Raw genomic sequence first — 21,830 nt, 5'->3', positions numbered from 1 at the left:
TCAAATTGTGGGAAGGGAGGTTTTCAAGCAGATTGGATGGCCCTCTGACAGGGAGGTTTTCGCTGAGATTCCTGCAGTGCAGGGGGTTGGACTTGATTATATCAATATATTGATCCTATCAGTTATATGATTATATGAAAAACACCTTTCATAACCATATTTTATAATATAATATAATGCAATATAATATATATTAAAATAGTATATGTATATAAACTCAGTGGGATTTATTCACACATAATCTATTAATATAAATGGTATTATAACAATATATGATATGCTGATATAATAATATATTAAAACAGTGTATGTATATGAGCTCAGCAGGATTTAGTCACGCATAATTTGTTAATATATAATATATTGCATAATAACAATGCGAGTTGATACGATCCCGCTCAGCGGGATTTATTCATATGTCAGGTAGCGCAGGACGTCTGCAGCCTCCGCCACAGCACACACAGCTGGCTCGTGTTACCTAGAAGCGCTTCGCGGAGGGATCGTAAAGGGTTAAAGACCGAACGCCTCTATCGAGAGAGAGTTTTGTCCCCTGCGAGCCGCCGTAGCAGCTGCAGCCAGGGTTGCCGATGATCATGGCTGCTGTGCGAAGAGGCGAAGCGGAGACTGGCAGAGGCAGCTCGGAGGCGGCAATAGAAGCAGAAGAAAGCGAAGAGGAGAACATCCTCTACGACTTGCTGGTCAACACCGAGTGGCCGCCGGAGACGGAGGTGCAGGTGGGTCCCCCTGTCACCCCCCCCAGGCAGGCAGGCAGGCAGGCAGGTACCTGCCCGGCTGCCCAGCCACGTAGGAGGAGAAGGGAAGAGGGGCGGGCGCCAAGCTGCCTATCAAACCAGTGGGCTCTTACTCCTGAGCAGACGTGTCTTTTGGGACATCGCCTTTTCTTCTTATTAATTCTTATTATCGTATTATTATTATTATTTAATTAGCTTTTTGCCATTTATTTTCAGAGGGTAAACATTTCCTATTCGTCTTTGTTTTGTTTTGAATTGTATTGTATTGCTTTGCAAAGAGTTACTCAGGAACACGTCAGTTCAAAAGAAGTCATTATTCTGTTCTGAAGCTTATTTTTTGCAGGTTTCTTCAGCTATGGGTATTAAACACTTAGCTGTCAACGTTTCACTTTTTTAAAAAAAACCACAGGGAAATTCCCTTATTCCGAATAGGATTCCTCGCAAGAAAAGGGAAAAGTTGACAGCTATGATTAAACATGTGTTTCTGGCCAGTTAATACTATCATCTGTAAAGGGTGTACAAGAAGGTTACAAAAGATACACTAAAGATAAAATGAAACACAGCAACAGAAAAGCTTACTTAACACTGGTGGCTTGTTTTTGTTTTGTTGTTATTGTTATTTTTTGCAATCAACTGGAGCATAGATTTTATAAAATATACATATAACCAGGACCTATCTGAAGTCAGCAGGGAGGAAGTTCTACAGAAGTGGACTCACAATGCTAAATGCATAACCCGATATGAGCCATGTATTTGAAACCAATGGCTTTGCTATTAGATGCTAATGGATTGTGGAATATTGCTTTATTTGATATAAGTGGTTTGTTTTAAAGTTAATGGTGACTTTTTAATATATGGTTGCTATTAGCATTGGATGTTGTTTTTGTATGCTTTGTAAGCCGCCCAGAGTAGCAGGGGCAACCCAGTCAGATGGGCAGGGTATAAATAAAAAAATACTGTTATTATTATTATTATTTAACTTGGTAAGTCTACTTTTCATGAAGAAGTGCATAAACTGCTTTAGGAAAATTGAGGGATTTCAATTTTATTTTCTGAAAACAGCAGGAAATGCTTAATAATAAATTATAATATAATAATATAATAAATATATAACCACAAGTACTTAGCCATTATTTTTAACGATTTCTATGCATTTCCACTTATCAAGCAAAACTAAATTATATTAATTATATAACCAAAATATATTTTGAATTCCCAGGCTCAGCTGGGATTATTACGTCTTGTGGTTGCTACCTACCACTGGAAAGTGCTTTCCATTTTCAAGACTGGTGTGAGTCTCACATCTGTGTTGGCTTTGCTTGTTCCTGGCCTCTTGCAAAAGGATGTGTGGTCAGCAAGCATCCTGAGGATGTGAATGTGAAATATAGAATGTTTTCTTGAATATGGACACTAGCCATCATTCTGATGTTTTGGTCTTTTAAAGAGATACTCACACTGCATTGTGTATTTCTGCTTTTCCTGGTTCCAGTTGAAGTGTGCTGTAAGAGTCAAGCTAGGTTTGGAACTTGAAGCGTAGACAACCACTTGGAAGATACACAACAAATTTTATCAAAACTATTTTAATATGATTTCTTTATTATTTGAATTAATACCCCCCCTTTTGCACAAAGGTGCCCAAGGTGGCTAACAACAAATAAAATAAAATAAAATAAAATAATAATAATTTTTATTTATACCCCGCCCTCCCCAGCCAAGGCCGGGCTCAGGGCGGCTAACAAGCAATAATAAAAACAAGTTGAATGAATACAACTTAAAAACAAGATTAAAATACAACATTAAAATATTGAAACATTAAAATATTAAAATGCAGCCTCATCACAGGAGAAAGGAAAAAGAAAAAAAGAAAAAAGAGGGGGAGGGAATCAAATTGGCTCCAAGCCAAAGGCCAGGCTGAACAACTTTGTCTTACAGGCCCTGCGGAAAGAAATCAGATCCTGCAGGGCCCTGGTCTCATGAGGCAGAGCGTTCCACCAGGCCGGAGCCAGAGTTGAAAAGGCCCTGGCTCTGGTTGAAGCTAATCTAACTTCCTTAGGGCCCGGGACCACCAGGGTGTTGCTATTTATGGACCTTGAGGCTCTCCGTGGGGCATACCGGGAGAGGCGGTCCCGTAGGTACAAGGGTCCTAGGCCGTGAAGGGCTTTAAAGGTCAAAACCAGCACCTTAAATCTGACCCTGTGCTCCACCGGCAGCCAGTGCAGCTGGAAAAGCACTGGGTGAATATGATCCCATGGCAGAGACTCTGTGAGGAGCCTTGCTGCAGCATCCCGCTGCAGTTTCTGGGACCCGCTGCAGTTTCTGGGACAGCTTCAAGGGCAGCCCCGCGTAGAGCGAATTACAGTAGTCAAGCCTGGAGGTGACTGTGGATCACTGTGGACAGGTCGGGGCGGGAAAGGTAAGGGATATATAGCATCAAACAGCCATAGAAATGACAAAGCAGTATGTAAAACAAGCTGGTTGGTAAAAGACCTCAAACAGATCAATAAACAGCTAATTCAAAATGTGTGCATAGAGAGTCTTTTGGATATGCACCTATGCAAATGGAATATTAGAGGTTGCTGGGGCTCACCTCTGTGCATTCTGTTTTACGTTTAAATGAGCATCTGTATAGGATTTGTATCTAGATGACGTGCGTTTCTTTGTTTTTAGAGGAGTCCTATATTCTGTTAAAGCTAGTCGCTCTAATTTGAACATAGTGAGGTTTACGATGCTGCTGCTTTGCTCCTCCCTGGTCCTTTTTGCTGCCACACCATGCAGAGCTAAGCCAAATTCCACCCAAACTGGGGCTCGTGGTTGAGGACAAACCTTAGCTACAATTTGAAGTTGGTGAGGCAAGAGGCAAGAGGCATCAGCCCCTGTTCGGACAACACTAAGCCAAATGTAGCAGCAAAAACGACTGGGTAGGAGCACTTCTTTTTGGGGGCACACAGAGTATCACTAAGCCAAAGTTCAGCTTGGTGTGTTGTATGAACCAGGCAGTTGAATGAATTTAATGGCACTCAGGACTACAGCTTTACAATGCAGTCTTCTACATTTTTACTCAGAAGTAGGCCCATCTGTGTTCATTGAGACTTGTTCCCAGGTAGCATAGGATTGCACTGTAAGTCTCAATCCTATTCCCGTTTATCTGGGAGCAAATCCATTGAACGGTTTCCTCTGCTCTTTGATCAGGTCTAAGCCTTAAAAGAGGAAGAACTGCTTTGTTTCATTCTATTTTGTAATTCCCCAAATGTGTCTACTAAAACAATTCCATAGAAGCAATTCTATAGGGTGATAAACAACATGTGTTGTATCCTCCTTGTTCAAAAATATTATTATCTGTCAGGGTTTCAGGGACAGAGAGCGAGGGGGAGGGGTCCCAGGGTGACGAGGAAGAGGACGACGACGACCCGAGGTTGTCAGTGAGTCCGTCAAGTGAATCCGAGGATTCCCAAAAGGGAGCCCCCCTGGTCAGGCCAAGGGGCAGTAGAGAGGGAAGCAGTCAGAAGCAGGGGAACGAAGAGGGAATCCCCAGTGGGGGTTGGAGATCGGGACCGGCCTCTCCGTCGGAACGGAGTGAAGGGGGTGGGGTTGCCAGTGTGTCAGAAAGAGCAGAACAGGGAGCAGAGAGGGGAAGGAGTTCGGAGCAGAACGTCCTGCCGGAAGGGGAGGAGTGTAGTACTGAGAGTAGCGTAACGGTCGAAAGGAAGGTCAGAGGCAACGTACGTGCGCCAAGTTCAAATGTGGAGGCGCGCGGAAATGAGGAGAGCCCTGAGGAGGAGCCTGGTCCCAAAGCACGAAGGAGGGGGGAGCAGGCGTCAGAAGACTCAGCCTCGGGGGAGTCCCGGAGGGAGGGAGCACAGGGGGGCAGGAAGACCCTGCGGAAAAGGAAGGAGAGGAAAAGGTGGAGCAGTACAAGCCTCTTAAGCTGGTGCAGGGGCGGGACTGACTCAGAGGGGACTTCAAACATCTAAGGGTAACAGATGCTGAGCCACGGAGCTTGGATGTAACGACAACAATGTTCTTCAATAAAACCTTTTGTATATAACTTGGACTGGATTTTGGTCTCTTGTGAGCTGGGACCTCGGGTGGCTCTGACATTATCCTTGTTCAAAATACTATTTCCATAGGACAACTTAGGCTTTGGCACATAAACAAACAAACAAACCAATAATTGCAACAGAGTTTATTTGCAATGACCTTAGGTAGGAGGGAGTGCATAGCCCAGTGGATCTTTAATAATCTTTCTTTCTTTATTTTATTAAATTTGTTAGTTGCTTTATCCTGCCAGGGATAACCCAAAACGAATTACTGTATAACCAAACAAATAGACAATAAACCACACATAGATACATTAAAATCAAGAGGAAAGAGAAACACATTAAAAACATCCCACTCACTTCTAAAAGGCCACTGATAGTTAAAGGCCAAAGACCTAGTTATAGAGGAAAATTTCCGCCTGGCACCTAAGGGTATATAATGATAGCGTCCAATGAGCCCCCTTGGGAGGGGCATTCCATAAACAGGGAGCCATTCTTGTGTTGCCACCCTCTGGACCTCTCATGGAGGAGACACACAAAGAAGGGCCTCAGATGATGATCACAGGGTCCAGGTCAGTTCATATGGAGAGAGGTGGACCTTGAGGTATTGCGGTCCTGATAGGTCAAAACCAGCATTTTGAATTAGGCCTGGAAACTAACTGGCAGCTGGTGCAGTCGGGCCGGGATTGTCATATAAGTATATTTGTATATTAGTCACTGTAATAAACTCCAGCAGCTGTTTTGTCAGTGTAATCTAGTACACCAGCACCGCGGTTGCTTTCTATTTGGGGGCCAGCCCAAATAATTCTTTTTAAATTTATATTTATCTTCATACTGAGGACTTCGTCTCTGGCCTGTGCCATTAAAGAGAGTATTGAGATTCCAGTGACTGTAGCTCCAAATTGGGTTGGGGGCAGTATCCCAAGGAAGAGGTTCTAACTGCTAAAGCAGGGGTGCATTATGTTACCTGCACATTTATATTATTACCTAATTGCGTCTATCCTTCCACTTGTTTTGGACTGGTGGCCATCCGCAAAGGTAGCAATCTCAGGTGATTTGGGAGTGACAAGCATGTTGAATGGCTTCCCAGCAAAGTGCCCTTGGAGCCGAAAAAGAATTTTAAATAGTTGCGCAGCCCAGCAGGTGATTCATAAACTTCATTTTCTTAGTAGGTTGGTGAATAAAGGGTTCAGTTGTTGTAGACTAATTCTTTTCTTGTAATTTCAGCCAAGAGGCAACCGGAAGCATGGCGCTTCATTTATCATCACTAGAGCAATTACAGGTAAATATGCTGGCTTGCCCTGATGGATTGTTTAGTGAATCTTATGTGGAGGAAATGAATGGGGTGTGAATTCATTGGATTTGTTTATAAAGTTTGTTATCTGATATTGCCGTATTCCTATTGTTTTGGGCAACATGTATTGCATAACAATTATCGGGGAAAGTATTCTTCCTCTTAATGCCCTTCGTTTCTTTTCTCTCTTTCTTCCCTCTCCCAACTGCCCGCTGCTTGCCTTTTCTGCAACGATTGTGTCTCATTGGCATTCATTTATACACATACAGTTGTACCTTGGATTCCGAACACTTTGGTACTCCAACGTTTTGGCTCCCGAACATCGCAAACCCGGAAGTGAGTGTTCCGGTTTGCAAACGTTCTTTGGAACCCAAAACATTGGGGCTTCTGCGGCTTCCTGTAGCCAATCAGAAGCCACACTTTAGATTCCAAACATTTTGGAAGCCGAATGGACTTCTGGAACTGATTCCATTCGACTCACAAGGTACGGCTGTATAGGCAAAAGTCAGATCTTTTGAGATTTCTTAGAAAAGGTTTTCTGCAAACACTTCATCCCTGTTTAGATATTCCAGTTAACCATGTACTCCTCTAGCACAGCTACAAGGGAGAGGTCAGCTTTTCCTTCTGGTTTAGATCAGCCCCAGCCTGTCATGTTGGTGAAGCCTTGCAAACCATGGTTAATCTTACCTTGTTTTAGACAAACCATAGTTGACTTCAAGTAATGGGTGATGCTGCTGCCTTGTTTAAAGAAACTGCCATTACAGTTACGTGCAGTTCAGCATTCGGATGGCCCGTTTAATGGAAATCAGGAAGAAAACCTTCCAACTACCCTGAGGCTTGCTGAACGTTGTGTTCACGTGCTAAACTATGGTTTGATGTGACATCCAAACATGGCCAGTGTACATTATCAAAAACTGAACTGATAGTTGATTCTGTTTAATCACTGATAGCTGGATTCATCATGTAATTGTCTTTGATGCTTGTATTTTGCATTTATAGCCCACTGGGTCCGCAAGGCAGCTAAAAGTAGTGTTTTGCAGCAGCAGAGCTATGTGACATTATAGACTCCTCTGGTACTGAAGAGGTAAAGTCATCTTTCTTGTCAAAGCTTCTCCTCCTGCCTACTGTACCCAACTCCAGCTGCAATTAATATAAGTGGGCATTGATTCAGTTACTTATTGGTATCTATTGCAGTAAGAGGCACCTGTTGTTTTCACTTCTCTGGATCTATGATAGAATGTCTGGAGTTCTAGCATTTGCCAGCATGAGAACCCAGCTCTTGTCAGTGTTGCAAATGGAGTAGTGAGAAAGAGGCTTTTAAGGTTGCTCCTTATACAGTCATCGATACACCTGGCACCAAGCTCCCGTGTGTTCAGTGGGGCTTACTTCAGCGTAGATCTGCACAGGGTTTGCTTTGTTGGAGCCAGGCCTTAAGACTGTAGCTGTCCAGTGTTAAACTGCCCAAGGATAAACTGTTACACATCAGCAATGTGTGCTGCAATGAATCAAAACAAGGAATATTATTGTTTAAGGTGATAAAACACTTTTGTATTTGCTTGAGCGTCAGAATGCGTAATGGAAATGAGTGTTGAAAGGTAAGATTGGCAGAGTAAGAGATGGGATTCGGGAGTAAGAGGAAGAAGGTAAGCAACGCCTCCTTGGGCTGGAGTAGACAAAGGATGGTGAGATAAGGAGTCCCATTCAATATGTCTGAGTTGACCTTGAAGAATGTATAAGAAATGTACAAAAAGCTATAGAAAAGTAGCCTTTTTTGCCAGTCTCTCTCTCTTTCAAAGATTTGAACAGGGCCTTCTGAATTCAAACTTTTTCTTCTTTTATAGGCCCTGCCTTATTTTTGCTCCGATATTTGTGGTACAGGTAAGTTTCTTTGTCCTTTTTTAACAGAAGCTAACCTAAACCCTGTGTTAAATTAGTTTGAAAGGATGCACAGGGTAAGACTACAATTTACGCGTGGCTTACTTTTTGGGGATAGCGCCTGAAGCTAAAATTGTGTATAGTCAAAACACATCAGGTGCAATGCTGGGTGGGATTTCCAAAGTCTTTTCCTCTGGACATCTTTTTTTCCTTTTCCACCCCCTTAAAACATTTTTTTTTGTCAAGTTCATAAAGCTGAATGTGCACAAGTTAGATGCATGTAAGTTGTGAGCTTACTGCAGGACATCTGCAAAGTATTGTGCTGCCCACTTGGTGAGCATAAAGTAGTTGGTTGCTGTAGTGAACATCTTTTCCCGAAGCATTAATATTTGCAAATAACTTTTGCTGAATAGGAAGGGCATGGATGTATATTGTGCATGTATCCCAGGGATACGGGATTGCTGCCAGTTTTTAGGGTGTTTTATATAATAACTCTTTGGGAATATAGATCTGATCTGGGAAGTTATACGATGCTGACAGTGTTTTTGTATGTTTGAGCTTTGCACACTCCAACATTAGCATGTATCTATTTCCAGCCCTGCAAAATTTTCTCTCCCTGTTGGACTTGTCCGCCTGGTCAGTAAACAGATCAATTGGCACTTAGTCCTCGCAAGGTAAGTGACTTTGCTTTTCCTTTGCAAGTGTGTGTGGTGTCACTCGAAATTGCTGATGGGAGATTATACTCAGGTGATATTATCAGAAGGCAATTTCCATTTTACAGTGGCTTTTTAAAATATAAATATTGTGTTTAATGAATAGACATTACAGTTGTCATGCAAACTAAATGTCTGCACAGACATTTGTAAGCATATCATATAATGCAACACATCTATTATATAAACCATTCAATATTCTTAAGATATCTTAATACTGGGAAAAATCACTTATTCTCACTGTGACTTATGCTAGTGTAGTTGAGCTTGTTAAATATGTTAGAATAATTTTACATTGGACCCAAAGCAGTATAAGCTAGTGAGAGGCAGCATAGGGTTGTGCCTAGAGTAATTGACTTGCTGACAGGCAAACTAATGCCAGTGTATTGGAAGAAGCAAAAGTTACCAGTGTCAAAGCAATGATTCTTCAACATCAACTTCATTGGACTGGTCATGTTGTTCGGATGCTTGATTTTCATCTTCCAAAGCAACTACTCTATTCCAAACTTAAAAATGGAAAGAGTAATGCTGGTGGTCAACAAAAGAGGTTTAAAGACTCTCTGAAGGCTAATCTAAAAAAATGTAGTATAAACAACAACAACAACTGGGAAACACTGGCCTGCGAGTGCTCCAACTGGAGAACAGCCTTTACCAAAGGCATCATGGACTTTGTAAATGCTTGAACTCCGCTTGAAAGTGAGAAACGTCCTAAGAGGAAGGCACGTTTGGCAAACCTGCACTGTGATCAACTGGAAATCTATGCCTCCACTGTGGAAGGACATGTGGATCCAGAATGGGTCTCCAATGTCACTTACGGACTCACCATTAAGACCGTGTTCATGGAAGACAATCTTACTCAGCCACGAATGATCGCCAAAGAAGAAGAAGACTTGCTGTGTTGACTCTGCTTCACATCTCTACTAGTTTGCGAAGGGTGCTGGGAGTTGTCAGGAAACCCCTCACAGAACTACAGTTCCCAGCAGCCTTAACAGACACTTTCCATTATTCTTAGTGGAAAGTCATGACCGTTAAAGTGGCATAAAAGGGCTTTTAATGTATGGTGTGGATATGGCCTAATTTGTTCAGAAGTCCTTTGTTCTGTGTTTTATTTATAAACTATTGCTCATATAATATATGTATTACTATTGTGTATCCTGTATAGAAGTACATTTTCCTCAAGGCCCTTATTTCCTTAACATTACTCTGTGAAGGCTTGTCTGCATAGATGTCACAGCATACATTATTTTAATAAACACCCACAGTTCTTTATTCTGGATATGTATTTCATAGTTTCAAAGTAGCTGTGTGCATCTTGGCAGGGAAATAACAAGTTTCCTCCTAAACAATATTTCATTGGAATTTACTGCTCTGAAGCGGAAGGCAAGTTCTGTCATTCAAGTCAAGTTACAACGAAATGACTTTTGGTGGGGGTTTGTCCTCTGAGGCAACTGAAATGGGAGTATGAATTGGTTTAAAGGTTTCCATCACTAAATCTCTGTGTGAGTGTATGCTGGAGGCTTTTATTTCCCATAGGCTTGGGATTCAAACGGAGTAATGACAGTTGGTATTGGGCAGGCCTACAGGGAAGAATATTCCGGAAAACTTGTCAAAAACCATTTAATGAAAAGAACTCAAAACATATCCAGGAGGCCGTTTTGCCTCGAGTTTCCTTTCATTTTGTGTGATAATCTATTTCCAAAAGCCACTTGGTTTGTTGTAATTTTGAAGACAAATGCTGGGACACAGAGAGTGTTCTGCTTCAGAGCATTTCTCATGCCCCGTTCCCCTGTCTGCTGCACAGGGATGACTTCAGAAAAAGATAATTGCAAGGAGTTAATTGGTTGGAAAAAGGGAATAAGGATTTAATTTATGCTATATAGGACCTTAATGCACTGTGACTGAAAGTGGTGTAGCAAATGGTGGAGTTATTTTGTGGGGAGCCCTCGCGGTCTTCTGAGGGAGCCACATTAATCTATGGTTTAGCTCAGCGCAGCAGCAAAACAGTTGGGAGGCGTGAAGCAGCCATGAACTCCCTTCTCAGAGCTTGTGCATTTGTGCTAAGCCATGGTTTGGCTTAACATGACATTCAAACCAGACCACTGTCTGATCTTTGACGTATGCTGGTTATTGGAGAGCGATGGCATTTGGAATAGGGAGTTCTTATACTTAATATGATCCCATTCAGGTTCCAAAGGAACAGTAGCTTACCCTTTAGGTTTAAGACTTGGAGGATATAAAATTATTCCTGACATCTTTTGAAAGCAGTAATTATTATGTGGGATTTTTTTTCATTCAAAGCTTTTCTCTTTTAGCAATGGAAAATTGTTAGCAGCTGTTCAAGACCAGTGCATAGAAATAAGGTAAGATGAATAACAGTAGAATCATATGGATGTCTATTCAGAAGTGACCCCATTGAGTTCAGTCTGGCTTGCTCCCAGGAAATGAATAGGATCACTGTATAAGTATAACAGAATGTGCATACCTATTTTAGTAATTTTGTCTTGCCAGTTGGAGTGTGCGAGGTCATATAACACAGTAGCCATATTGCTAGTCTGGGGGTTTCACGTCAACAAATCTTGTGACACACACAAACTTTGTGCATCCTTGTTCTTCCCTGGGTGTTTAGTACTAAAATCACATGGAATCATAGCTTCAAGTTATGTCCAAACTGGGAACTATGGATAATGGCTTCCAAACATGCCAGGACTTGGAAGCCAACTTTAATTTGTGCCTTCATATCCTGGTTTGTTTGGAAGCCTTAAGCATAGTTTTCCAGTATGGAAGTAATAGAGAGCTCGCTGTTGGTTCCTGGTTCCTTTTGCTGCTTGTGTCAAGGAAGCAACGAAATGGCTACATCTGATCATTGGAAGACAGCCAGTATTTAGTTAAATTCCAAGTCAGAGAATGGGGAAAAAACTGGTCTGAAACTTCTGTCCTTTTGTTTTGATATTTAATCTAAAGAGCTTTAAGATCTGATACATGTTATTGAATTAGATATCCCCTGCACGTGAAATAAGGTGCTAAAATCGCAAGGAAGTTACCTTATTATTATAGAAACAGCTTATTTATGTCAGATTCATTGTGAAGTTTGTGTTGTGTTTACAGCAGAGGTGGCCAATGTGGTGCCCTTTAAATTTTGTTGGACTAGCACTCTTATTGTCCCTGACTGTTGAGCACACTTCCTCGAACCGATGGCAACTGGAGTATCCATATATGTTGTTGTTGTTGTTTAGTCGTTTAGTCGTGTCCGACTCTTCGTGACCCCATGGACCAGAGCATGCCAGGCACTCCTGTCTTCCACTTCCTCCCGCAGTTTGGTCAGAATCCATATATACTTGGCACAATTCAGTTTGCTATTAATGCACCAGAATCTGTTTGTGCATGTTCATTTTCTTAAAGCCAGGGATGGGGAACATGTTGGACTACATCTCCCATTATCCTTGACTCTCAGGGCTCATGGGAGTTTGAGTCCAACGACATTTTGAGGGTCGCAGGAGCCCCATTTCTGCTTTAGACAAGAGAATTAGCGACACAGCCGTAAATCCTGACAAATGTACATTGCATCAAGTTTTATATATGAAATTCAAATCCTGCAGGTCTGCGAAGGATGAGTTTGGATCTGTCATTGGGAAATGTCAAGGTATGTAGCTTTTCATACACAAGTAAACTACGAAAAGTAGCAATTAACAAGTGAGACCTTTAACAAAATTTCATTCTCTTACCCTCGAGCCCCAGCTACAGTTGCCCCAATCCTCAGTTTTTATTCCAGCATATTGTGACCACATAACATGCCTGCTGTCATTGGGCTGTTTTTCATATACACAATTGCATTAGATTTAATCTTATTTATTTACTTCTGCAAACCTCAGGGTTACCCAAAGCCTGCCTATACCTTTTTTGGTGAATGGATATTTTATTAGGGTTTGTGATAGTGATGATATGGCTGCCGTGTGGTAGCTTTTTTGTGCTGTTTGTGTGTAGGGTTGCCATATTTCAAAAAGTAAAAGCCAGGACACCCCAAAAGTTACTGAGCTTTCTTTCGGAAGACCCTAAAATTGTTGGCAGCCCTATTTGTGTGGATCAGTTGATATTGCAGCTGAGACTGCCCCCTTCACAGCCTACTGCAAGTAAAAGTAGCACCACTGACCATATACACCTTTTGTTCTGCTTTTATTAACATGTCTCTTTCTGCCCCCATAGTCCCGAAGGATCCCAACCCGCAATGGAGACGTGTAGCATGGAGTCACGACTGCACTTTGCTCGCCTATGGCGAAAGCACAGGGACCGTGCGAGTGTTTGATTTGGTCGGCAGTGAACTCTTGGTCATTTCACCGGTATTTACTTTTCTTTTCCGGATTTTACAAGTCCAATTTGCATGCAAATGGAAGCTTTTTAGCTATTACGGTTTTAATGTGACGTACTTATGCAGAGAGAGCTTGCATTGTGAGCGCTTTATGGCTCATTTTGTTGAATGGTCGCTTTGCATGTTTATTGGTGAATTTCCATTCAGCCTTTCACATGGCCAAACAGAAGTACATTAATTTTTATTTGTGGCAGCAAAGCTGTCAGTGCTTTAGGGTGGAATTGCTTTTGTTGTGGCCCTCTGAAAATAGCTGTTCCAAGGGGATGCGGTTTAACATCTGAACTAGTCTGCTGCTTCGTGTATTGTCGAAAATATTGCTTGTTGTGGCAGCTTTCACCCTTTTCTTTTATTTAATCCTAAACCTACTATTTAGGCTTTCTAATAGGCAGGTGATTACAGCATTGTAACCTCTTGAAAGCTTTAAGAAGGGATATGTTCTAAAATGGGTTAGGAAATGTGTGGTCTTTCAGATGTTATTGGACTCCAGCTCTCATGATCTTGGACCTTTCTCCTTGCACAACAGAACATGCCTGCATATGCACCCCCTAAACCTTTTTGGCATTCTCCCATAACCTTTCAGAGCAGATTTGTGGGCAGCACAGGGCACAGATAGGGGGAGAAGAGGAGACAAAAATCCCATCGCACTAGTCCTAAGCTTGGTTCTAGCGCAAACATTTATTTTATTTTCTATAAACTTTTTGTGTAACACATTTTTCTATGAATTTTTTCAAGCATTCAAGCATTCATCATATCAAATAGTTACATTGTTTTATGAATTGACTTCCCACCCTCATTTCTGCAGTATTTTTACTCAAACCTTTTCCACTGCGTTATAGCTTTATATAATAGAAAAAAGTTTCTCTGTTACAGTTACTTTATCATTTTTATTCTGCTGCTTTTATCTCAGATCCTGCAATTTCATTCGATTGTAGTATTTTTAAAAATATTCCACAAAAGGCCTCCATTCTTCTATGAAAAGTTCGTAATTCAGATCTCTTAATTTCTCTGTCGGCTCTACTATTTCTGTGCCATTTCAAAAGCCACTCTTCCTTCATTGGGACCTGCTCCTCTTTCCATTTCTGTGCATATAATATTCTAGCTACCGTGTTTTCTATATTTATAACCCAATTTGCCTCCAAGCAGCTGCCAGTGGACTACCTGGTTTCTCCCCTCACTATTTTATCTTCACAACAACCTTGTGAGGTAGTTAAGGTGACAGATAGCAACTGGTGCCAGGTCACCCAGGAGGGAATTTGAACCCTATTCATTCCCAGTGTTTCCACCAAACAACAATGGCGTTCGTTTTTATTTTTTTGGTTCAGTGTAGAAACAAATTTCTCATTCCTGGAATTGTTTTTTAACTCCTTTGCCAAATAAAATTCTTTTGAAATTTGTTTTTAAGAAATGTTTTCTTTTGGTGCAGGGCGCTAGCTTCCCAGGAGACTTGACCTATGCTATTGCTGGATTGATTTTTCTGGAATACAAAGCGAGCGCCCAATGGTCAGCCGAGCTGCTGGTCATCAATTACCGTGGCGAACTGAAGAGCTACCTTGTCAGGTAAGTGCTCGGTTGATGCCTCTGCACCAGCCAACAGTATTAACTGGGATTAACTTACTTTAGTGAAACAAACCTTATTGCAGTGCATTATATTTTCTGCTTTGAAATCACTTTGGGATACATTTTGGGAAGTGATTCATAAGTGGAATATAAAAAAAATAATTATGTGCGAGGCTGCCTTTGGGAATGGTCTGGGAATTTCAGCTGGTCCAGAATAGGTAAAGGACCCCTGGGCGGTTAAGTCCAGTTAAAGGTGACTGTGCAGTTGCAGCGCTCATTTCGCTTTCAGGCCGAGGGAGCCGGTGTTTGTCCACAGACAGCTTTCCAGGTCATGTGGCCAGCATGACTAAACTGCTTCTGGTGCAATGGGATGCCGTGATGGAAGCCAGAGCGCACGGAAACACTGTTTACCTTCCCGCCACAGCAGTACCTATTTATCTACTTGCACTGGTGTGCTTTCGAACTGCTAGATTGGCAGGAGCTGTGACAGAGCAATGGGAGCTCATTCCGCTGCAGGGACTCGAACCGCCAACCTTCTCATCAGCAAATCCAAGAGGCTCAGTGGTTTAGACCAGAATGCCACTCGCGTCCCCGTCCCCCCCGGTCCAGAATAGGGCATTTAGCAGGGGCGTTGCAATTGTGATCACATCATGCCTGCGCTTTGTTATCTGCACTGGCTTGCAGTCTGTTTATGGGCCCAACTCAAACTGCTGGTTTCAACATTTAAAGCCCTAAATGTCTTGGGAATGAGACCAGATTGACCAAAGGGATTGTCCTCTCTCTGCTTGATCCTTGAGATCCCCCTCAGAGGTCCTTATTTAGGTTCATTCACCTAATGAAGGGAGGCAAGTGATTACCAGGGACAGGGACCTTTTGGCACTGGCTCCTCAATTATGCAGTGCCTCATTCTCACATTGTTGATTTGCACCTGCCAAAAAATAGGTAAACATCTATCCCCCGCCCCAGGCCATTTATTTTCCAACAAGTACGTACAGTCACTTTTGCTCTTAAAATTCTTGCACCAATTTCTTTTTATCCTTCCTGGTTTAATGCTGGTCTTGAAATGATTTCTTGTTGCTGCCTCCATGCTGTCTATAAGAAGGCCTTCTTAAATGATGATTTCCACCGCATATTGTTATTTTAACTTTTTTTGAATAGTTATATTTGTTTCATTTTTAACTATTTTGCAAACTGCCCGGAGGACTTAACCGTGGACGGGCAATATATAAATGCAACAAATAAGTAAATAAATGCCTTTACTTTTGTCCAGTGTTGGAACGAATCAGAGCTTCCAAGAAAGCCACAGTTTCAGCTTCAGCAGCCATTATGTCCATGGAATAACTGCTGTAATTTATCATCCTGCACACCGGTAAGTATGTTAGTCTATTTTTTATATATATATATATAGTGTGTGTGTGTGTGTGTGTGTGTGTGTGTGTGTGTGAGAGAGAGAGAGAGAGAGAGAGAGAGAGAGAGAGTTGTGATGTAGTTTATGTGATTCAGTTGCATTTTAGAAAAGGCCATAAATTCCCCCACCCCACATCTTATAAGTTGCAAATGGTTTGCTGGTGGAAGATAAGAGTTTGCTGGCATTTTCAGAAAGTGGTGAAATTCTGTTTCATTTTTTGTGGGGGTGGTGGAAAGATTAGCATAGTTGCAGTTTGTTCTAGGCATGCCAGGGGACCTAGAAATGCCTAGAAAACTGATCCTCCAGAAATTGGTGGGTCTGTGTGGGCAGACCAGCGGAAGGTATTTGTTTGTCCCATCAGGTGTGCTGATAAAGCTTCAGGGTCCTTTCGATTTGCCTTCCAATTCCTACAGCTATTTTAAAATCAAGGAGAAATGCAGCCCAGGCCACAATCCCATTCCACACTTACCTGAGAGCAGGCATAACTGAATACATTGTTCCTTCTGAGTAAACAGGCATAGGCTGGAACTTTTTAGTCATTTACGTCAGATTGCTGCTCTGAAATGGCAGAGTCTAAAAACTAAGGTATTTCAGAAAGATCTGTTTGGCTTATTTCAAAACCTTCAAGGAGGTTGGTGCTGCACAAGACAAGTTGTTCCATTTCTGTATGGATCTCTTCTCTTAATGTTCAAATCCATTGTTTTGCACCCTATCATTGGCAGATGTTAGCCTTATTTGGTTGGTGCCAAGTTGGGGGCAAGTACTCTTTGGTGAGACAACCTTAGCAGAGATTTAAGGAACGTAGATGTGGAAATATAGGCTGTTAGCCCTTTAAAATGTGCCCTTTAAAGTGAGTCCCAAAGTTTTCCCTAGGAAAAAGACCACATGTTTGGTAAGTATAAATATGGTTTACTTACAATCTCTCTGAAGGTCAGATTCATGTGCTTCAGAATCGCTGCACAGGCAGTAAAACTTAGCTTTGTTTCAAAATGGTGAAAGTTCCTAGATTATTGGTAAAGGACTTGGGTTGCCAGCTGTTGTTGGACTACAATTCTTATCATCCCTAGCTAGCAGGACTAGTGGTCAGGGATGATGGGAAGTGTAGTCCAAGAACAGCTGAAGACCCAAGTTTGGAAGAGTGACTTGTGAGAGCTGTGCGGTTGAGCTTTTCACATAGTCTGGGGGAGAACAAAGGCCTTGATTCCTGCTTCCTTCAAGGTGAGGGGAACATAGCTAAGCTTGGCAGTACAGTTCACTCCACAGTATCAATCCCCTTTCCTCTACCCTTACATTATAGTTCCTGTGTAGCAGGATACAGTTAACTGACTTGCTGGGTACAATAATTGAAGCTGGAATACAGGATACAGGAAGCTGCTCTATACTGTGTTAAGCTATTGGCCTGTCTGCTGTGTGGCTGTACCTGGAGATGTCAGAGATTGAAGCTGGACTTTCTAAATGCAAAGCAGATGCCCTACCACTAAGTTATGGGCCTTCTCAAACAAATAGAAGGGCTGTTGTTGCAAAGATAACAGAAGAGCCTCCAAAGGATGCAGAAACGTTAGTCCTTCTCACTAAAAACATTTATTACTAGCGAGATAATCTATGCTGCTAAAATGGATAAAAATGACTATTGAATACCTACAAGAGCTGCTGGCAGAAATCCCCAGCCTCCAAATGACAGCTTTCCCCCCCTGAGCCCAGAATCGTCATGCGCTCCCCCTTTGGTTGTGTGTCTGTCTGGTCTTCATAGTTTTTGCAACTACATTTACGGATTTGAATATCACCAGTGTGTTTCTGTCTGGTTTCGACACGGATTTATTTTTCAGCCCAGCTTGGTTGTGGATTTTGGAATTCCCCCCATTGTGCAAACAGAGCTGCCTGACTTGGATAACCAGAGCTTTCTGCTCTTCTTCTTTTCTTTGTAACATGTCTGGCTAAGATAGCGAATATGAAAGACAAGCTCATTAAGACTATACTGCTCAGTGGTGGGACGTAATCTGCCTTTCGCCGTTCTCCTTTGTTTCCGTATGTTTGGAACTCTGCTTCCAATAACTAGTGTCAGTGGCTATGTTCTGCCTCTGTGGTTGGAGGCAGTGATGCTTCTGAACATGGGTTGCTGGAAATCTGTGGAGGGCAGATTCCTCGTGTGCTTAGACCCTTCTGGGTTTCCCCCCTGTATCTGGTTTTCTGCCGTGAAAACAGGCTGCTGGGCCTATCCAGCAGGCTCTTCTTACCTTATGCTTACAAATATTACCCTCATTCAATTCCTTTTCACCAAGACTTCCTTTCCCCATAGATTTCTGTGGTGATGGCAGCTGACAGCAGATTGACAGCTTAATCTATTTTCCCAGGGAGTGCAGATTATTTCTTCATCTTGCAGAATTGATATTGTTCTGTTCCGCCCCCTTCCCTCGTGTGTTGCAATAATCTTTAAAGTCCCCCAGAGAAGACACCTACCTTCCCCAGTAAAGTGTGAAAAGGAGTACGGCAGCTATGGGGATTTGAGCTGCGATTCACAATTTTGCAGTCAAATTCTTTTTCATGCTGTCTGAGGCTGTTGTGCATTTTGTGGCCTCGTTTTTTATATGTCTCTCAACGGAGAATGAGGACATACAAAAAACCCTTGAGGTAAGTCACACTCTGGCACACCTTCAGCGGCGTTTGGTTGAAATCGCTCAAGTTAAATGTGTGTAAGATGTGATCATCATCAGAGTATATGTACTCAGAAGTAAAGTCCTGTTGAGTTCCATGGGACTGACACCCAAGTAAGTGGGGGTTTAGGATTGCAGCATTATGACTGGGGTAGGAGAGCTGAAAAACAAATCACATCTGGCAACCACTGTGCCCCCTTTGGTTTCAGATAGCACATGGGTAAAGGTAAAGGGACCCCAGACCTAATGGTCAGCATGTGGCCAGCATGACTAAGCCGCTTCTGGTGAACCAGAGCAGCACACAGAAACGCCGTTTACCTTCCCGCCGCAGCGGTACCTATTTATCTACTTGCAGTGTGACGTGCTTTCAAACTGCTAGGTTGGCAGGAGCAAGGACCGAGCGACGGGAGCTCACCCCTTCGCGGGGATTCAAACCGCTGACCTTCTGATTGGCAAGTTCTAGGCTCTGTAGATGAGTCTAAAAAACCTGGGACACAAATTTTCACGATCCTCTAGTGGCTATGGTAGCTCCTTTTCCAGAAGTGATGTATTTCACGTTAACTAGGAATGTGTACAGTTGTACCTTGGAAGTCGAATGGAATCCGTTCTGGAAGTCTATTCGACTTCCAAAACGGTTTGGAAACCAAGGTGTGGCTTCCGATTGGCTGCAGGAAGCTCCAGCAGCCAATCGGAAGCTGTGGAAGTCGTGGCAGACATTCAGCTTCCAAATAACATTAGCAAACCAGAACAATCATTTCTGGGCTTGCGGTGTTTGGGACCCAAAATGTTCAACTCGCAAGTTGTTCGAGATCCAAGGTACAACTGTACTTGATTCTGACTAAACAAAGCCTCCTGAGTTATATTTTGCTCTAGGAGGCTTAGTTTGGTCAGAATCAAGGATACACTTCCAGAGTTAACGCTAATTACATGACATCTGGTTAATGAGTCATCATATCTGCTAGAGGACTGTGAAAGTTTGTGTCCTGGCTTTTTAGGCTCATCTACCCATGTACTGGGGACGCAGGTGGCGCTGTGGGTTAAAGCCTCAGCGCCTAGGACTTGCCGATCAAAAGGTCGGCGGTTCGAATCCCTGCGGCGGGGTGCGCTCCCGCTGCTCGGTCCCAGCGCCTGCCAACCTAGCAGTTCGAAAGCACCTCCGGGTGCAAGTAGATAAATAGGGACCGCTTACCAGCGGGAAGGTAAACGGCGTTTCCGTGTGCGGCTCTGGCTCGCCAGAGCAGCGATGTCACGCTGGCCACGTGACCCGGAAGTGTCTCCGGACAGCGCTGGCCCCTGGCCTCTTAAGTGAGATGGGCGCACAACCCCAGAGTCTGTCAAGACTGGCCCGTACGGGCAGGGGTACCTTTACCTTTACCTTTTTACCCATGTACTATCTGAAAAGGGGTGCATTAGTTGCCAGATGTGAGATATATTGGCATTATTTTCAGCTCTCCTACGCCACTATATTTTGTGGGAAAATACTTGCTATGGTATTTTCTTCCCTTATTGCAGTTGCTAACATTTTTGTACCCAAAATTGAAAATCAGTGTTGAAAGGCAACAACCTTGCCTGACATCCCTCCCTATGGTACAAGAGATTTTGAGATATGCCCATTGATGATAGTTTTCTTTCTTTCTTTCTTTCTTTCTTTCTTTCTTTCTTTCTTTCTTTCTTTCTAGTTGATGAACCAAATGAGAAATTTGACTGTCTTAAAACATTTACCTAAAATCTCATTGCTTTTAGTGCCATTTTCACAAAAGAGCGTTCACTGTATGTGTCCAAATGCCTTTCTGGTCCCAGCAAAGAACTGCACTGCAGGTGTTTTTGCTCTGTAATTGATATGGATCATTTCCCTTCTATGCTCTCTCAATTGTTTTCTTTTAAAAAACCTGAGAACACTCTCCCTGACTACAATAATCTAACGTTAGATTAAATCTTCCTGCTAGAATTCTTAACATTTTATAATTGGTATTCATCAGTGCTGTATTCCTGTGTGAGTCTATTGCTGAGACATTTTTGTCACATTTCAGTATTAGAATATTCTTCGCTTTCATCCAGGACACTGGTTTGTGTCCAGCAAAGTCCTTGTGTGAGTAGAAGTCATTTCACCACTGCAATGAAACTTCTCCTCCGTCTTCGTTCTCAAACTATTGTGGCACAAAATCCGTAACTTTGACCATTAGTTCAAAGACTCTTTTGTGAATTGAGGGATATCGCTGTATATAGCTCAATAATTTAAAATGGCCCCATTTGAATGAAGATACCATGACTTCATAAGATGAGGTATGCATTAACCTTTCACCTGCATCCTCTGTGTGGTCAATTACCTTCCTTGCCTGCCATGTTTAACTGAGGAAATATTTAGCTAAACAGAGTTTTCCTTACACCCAATGTGGAAAACTATGTTTACCAGTACAGTTGTACCTTGGTTCTTGAAGGAATCCATTCACGAAGTCTGTTCAACTTCCAAAAACGTTCAGAAACCAAGGCACAGCTTCCGATTGGCTGCAATAGCTTCCTGCACTCAACCGGAAGCTGCAGAAACTGCGTCATATGTTCAGCTTCCAAAGAATGTTTGCAAGCACTTACTTCTGGGTTTGCGGCGTTCAGGAGCCAAAACGTGTGCGTACCGAGGTGTTCGAGAACCAAGGTGTAGTGGTACCTTGGTTTGCAATTGCTTAGGATTACAACCACATCAAACCCGGAAGTGCGTGTCCCTTTTTTTGGATTACAACCAATTTTTGTGTGGAGGCCCCATTGGCGAAAGCGCACCTTGGGTTACAACCTGTTTTGGTCTACAACCGGACCTCCGGAATGGATCATGGTTGTAAACTAAGGTACCACTGTATGACTGTAATGGACAAACCAGGATTTTAAACCGAGGTATGAAGTTAGTTTAAGATTCTGACTTGTCTTACTGGCACATTTATTAACTTACACCAGAACGGGGTCTATAATACAGTGGTACCTCGGGTTACAGATGCTTCAGGTTACAGACTTCGCTAACCCAGAAATAGTACCTCGAGTTAAGAACTTTGCTTCAGGATGAGAACAGAAATCGTGCAGCAGTGGCGTGGCGGCAGCAGGAGGCCCCATTAGCTAAAGTGGTTAAGAACAGTTTCAGGTTAAGAACGGACCTCCAGAACGGATTAAGTTCTTAACCTGAGGTACCACTGTACT

At 42.6% G+C, this 21,830-nt stretch overlaps 1 protein-coding gene across 3 annotated transcripts in view; it reads left to right on the top strand.

Moving 5' to 3' along the window:
- Positions 1–406: 406 nt before the first annotated feature.
- The window catches only part of NBAS (NBAS subunit of NRZ tethering complex), a 176,408-nt gene continuing 154,984 nt past the window's right edge, over positions 407–21,830 (top strand). For 2 of the 3 annotated variants that reach the window (XM_083729673.1, XM_083729672.1), the window contains exons 1-9: positions 407–734; positions 6,017–6,071; positions 7,925–7,961; positions 8,555–8,632; positions 10,984–11,031; positions 12,268–12,311; positions 12,872–13,005; positions 14,458–14,591; positions 15,862–15,960. In XM_083729673.1, coding sequence (XP_083585799.1) covers positions 588–734; positions 6,017–6,071; positions 7,925–7,961; positions 8,555–8,632; positions 10,984–11,031; positions 12,268–12,311; positions 12,872–13,005; positions 14,458–14,591; positions 15,862–15,960 — 776 coding nt within the window. In that variant the 5' untranslated portion in view covers positions 407–587. The remainder of the gene's footprint in view (positions 735–6,016; positions 6,072–7,924; positions 7,962–8,554; positions 8,633–10,983; positions 11,032–12,267; positions 12,312–12,871; positions 13,006–14,457; positions 14,592–15,861; positions 15,961–21,830) is intronic. The other variant, XR_014561897.1, reaches the window with a different exon arrangement.

The sequence above is a fragment of the Podarcis gaigeae genome (assembly GCF_964106915.1).
Source record: "Podarcis gaigeae genome assembly, chromosome: 3".
Classification (NCBI taxonomy): domain Eukaryota; kingdom Metazoa; phylum Chordata; class Lepidosauria; order Squamata; family Lacertidae; genus Podarcis; species Podarcis gaigeae.
The sequence above is the reverse complement of the archived record's forward strand: the minus strand, read 5'-3'. Positions and strand labels throughout refer to the sequence as shown.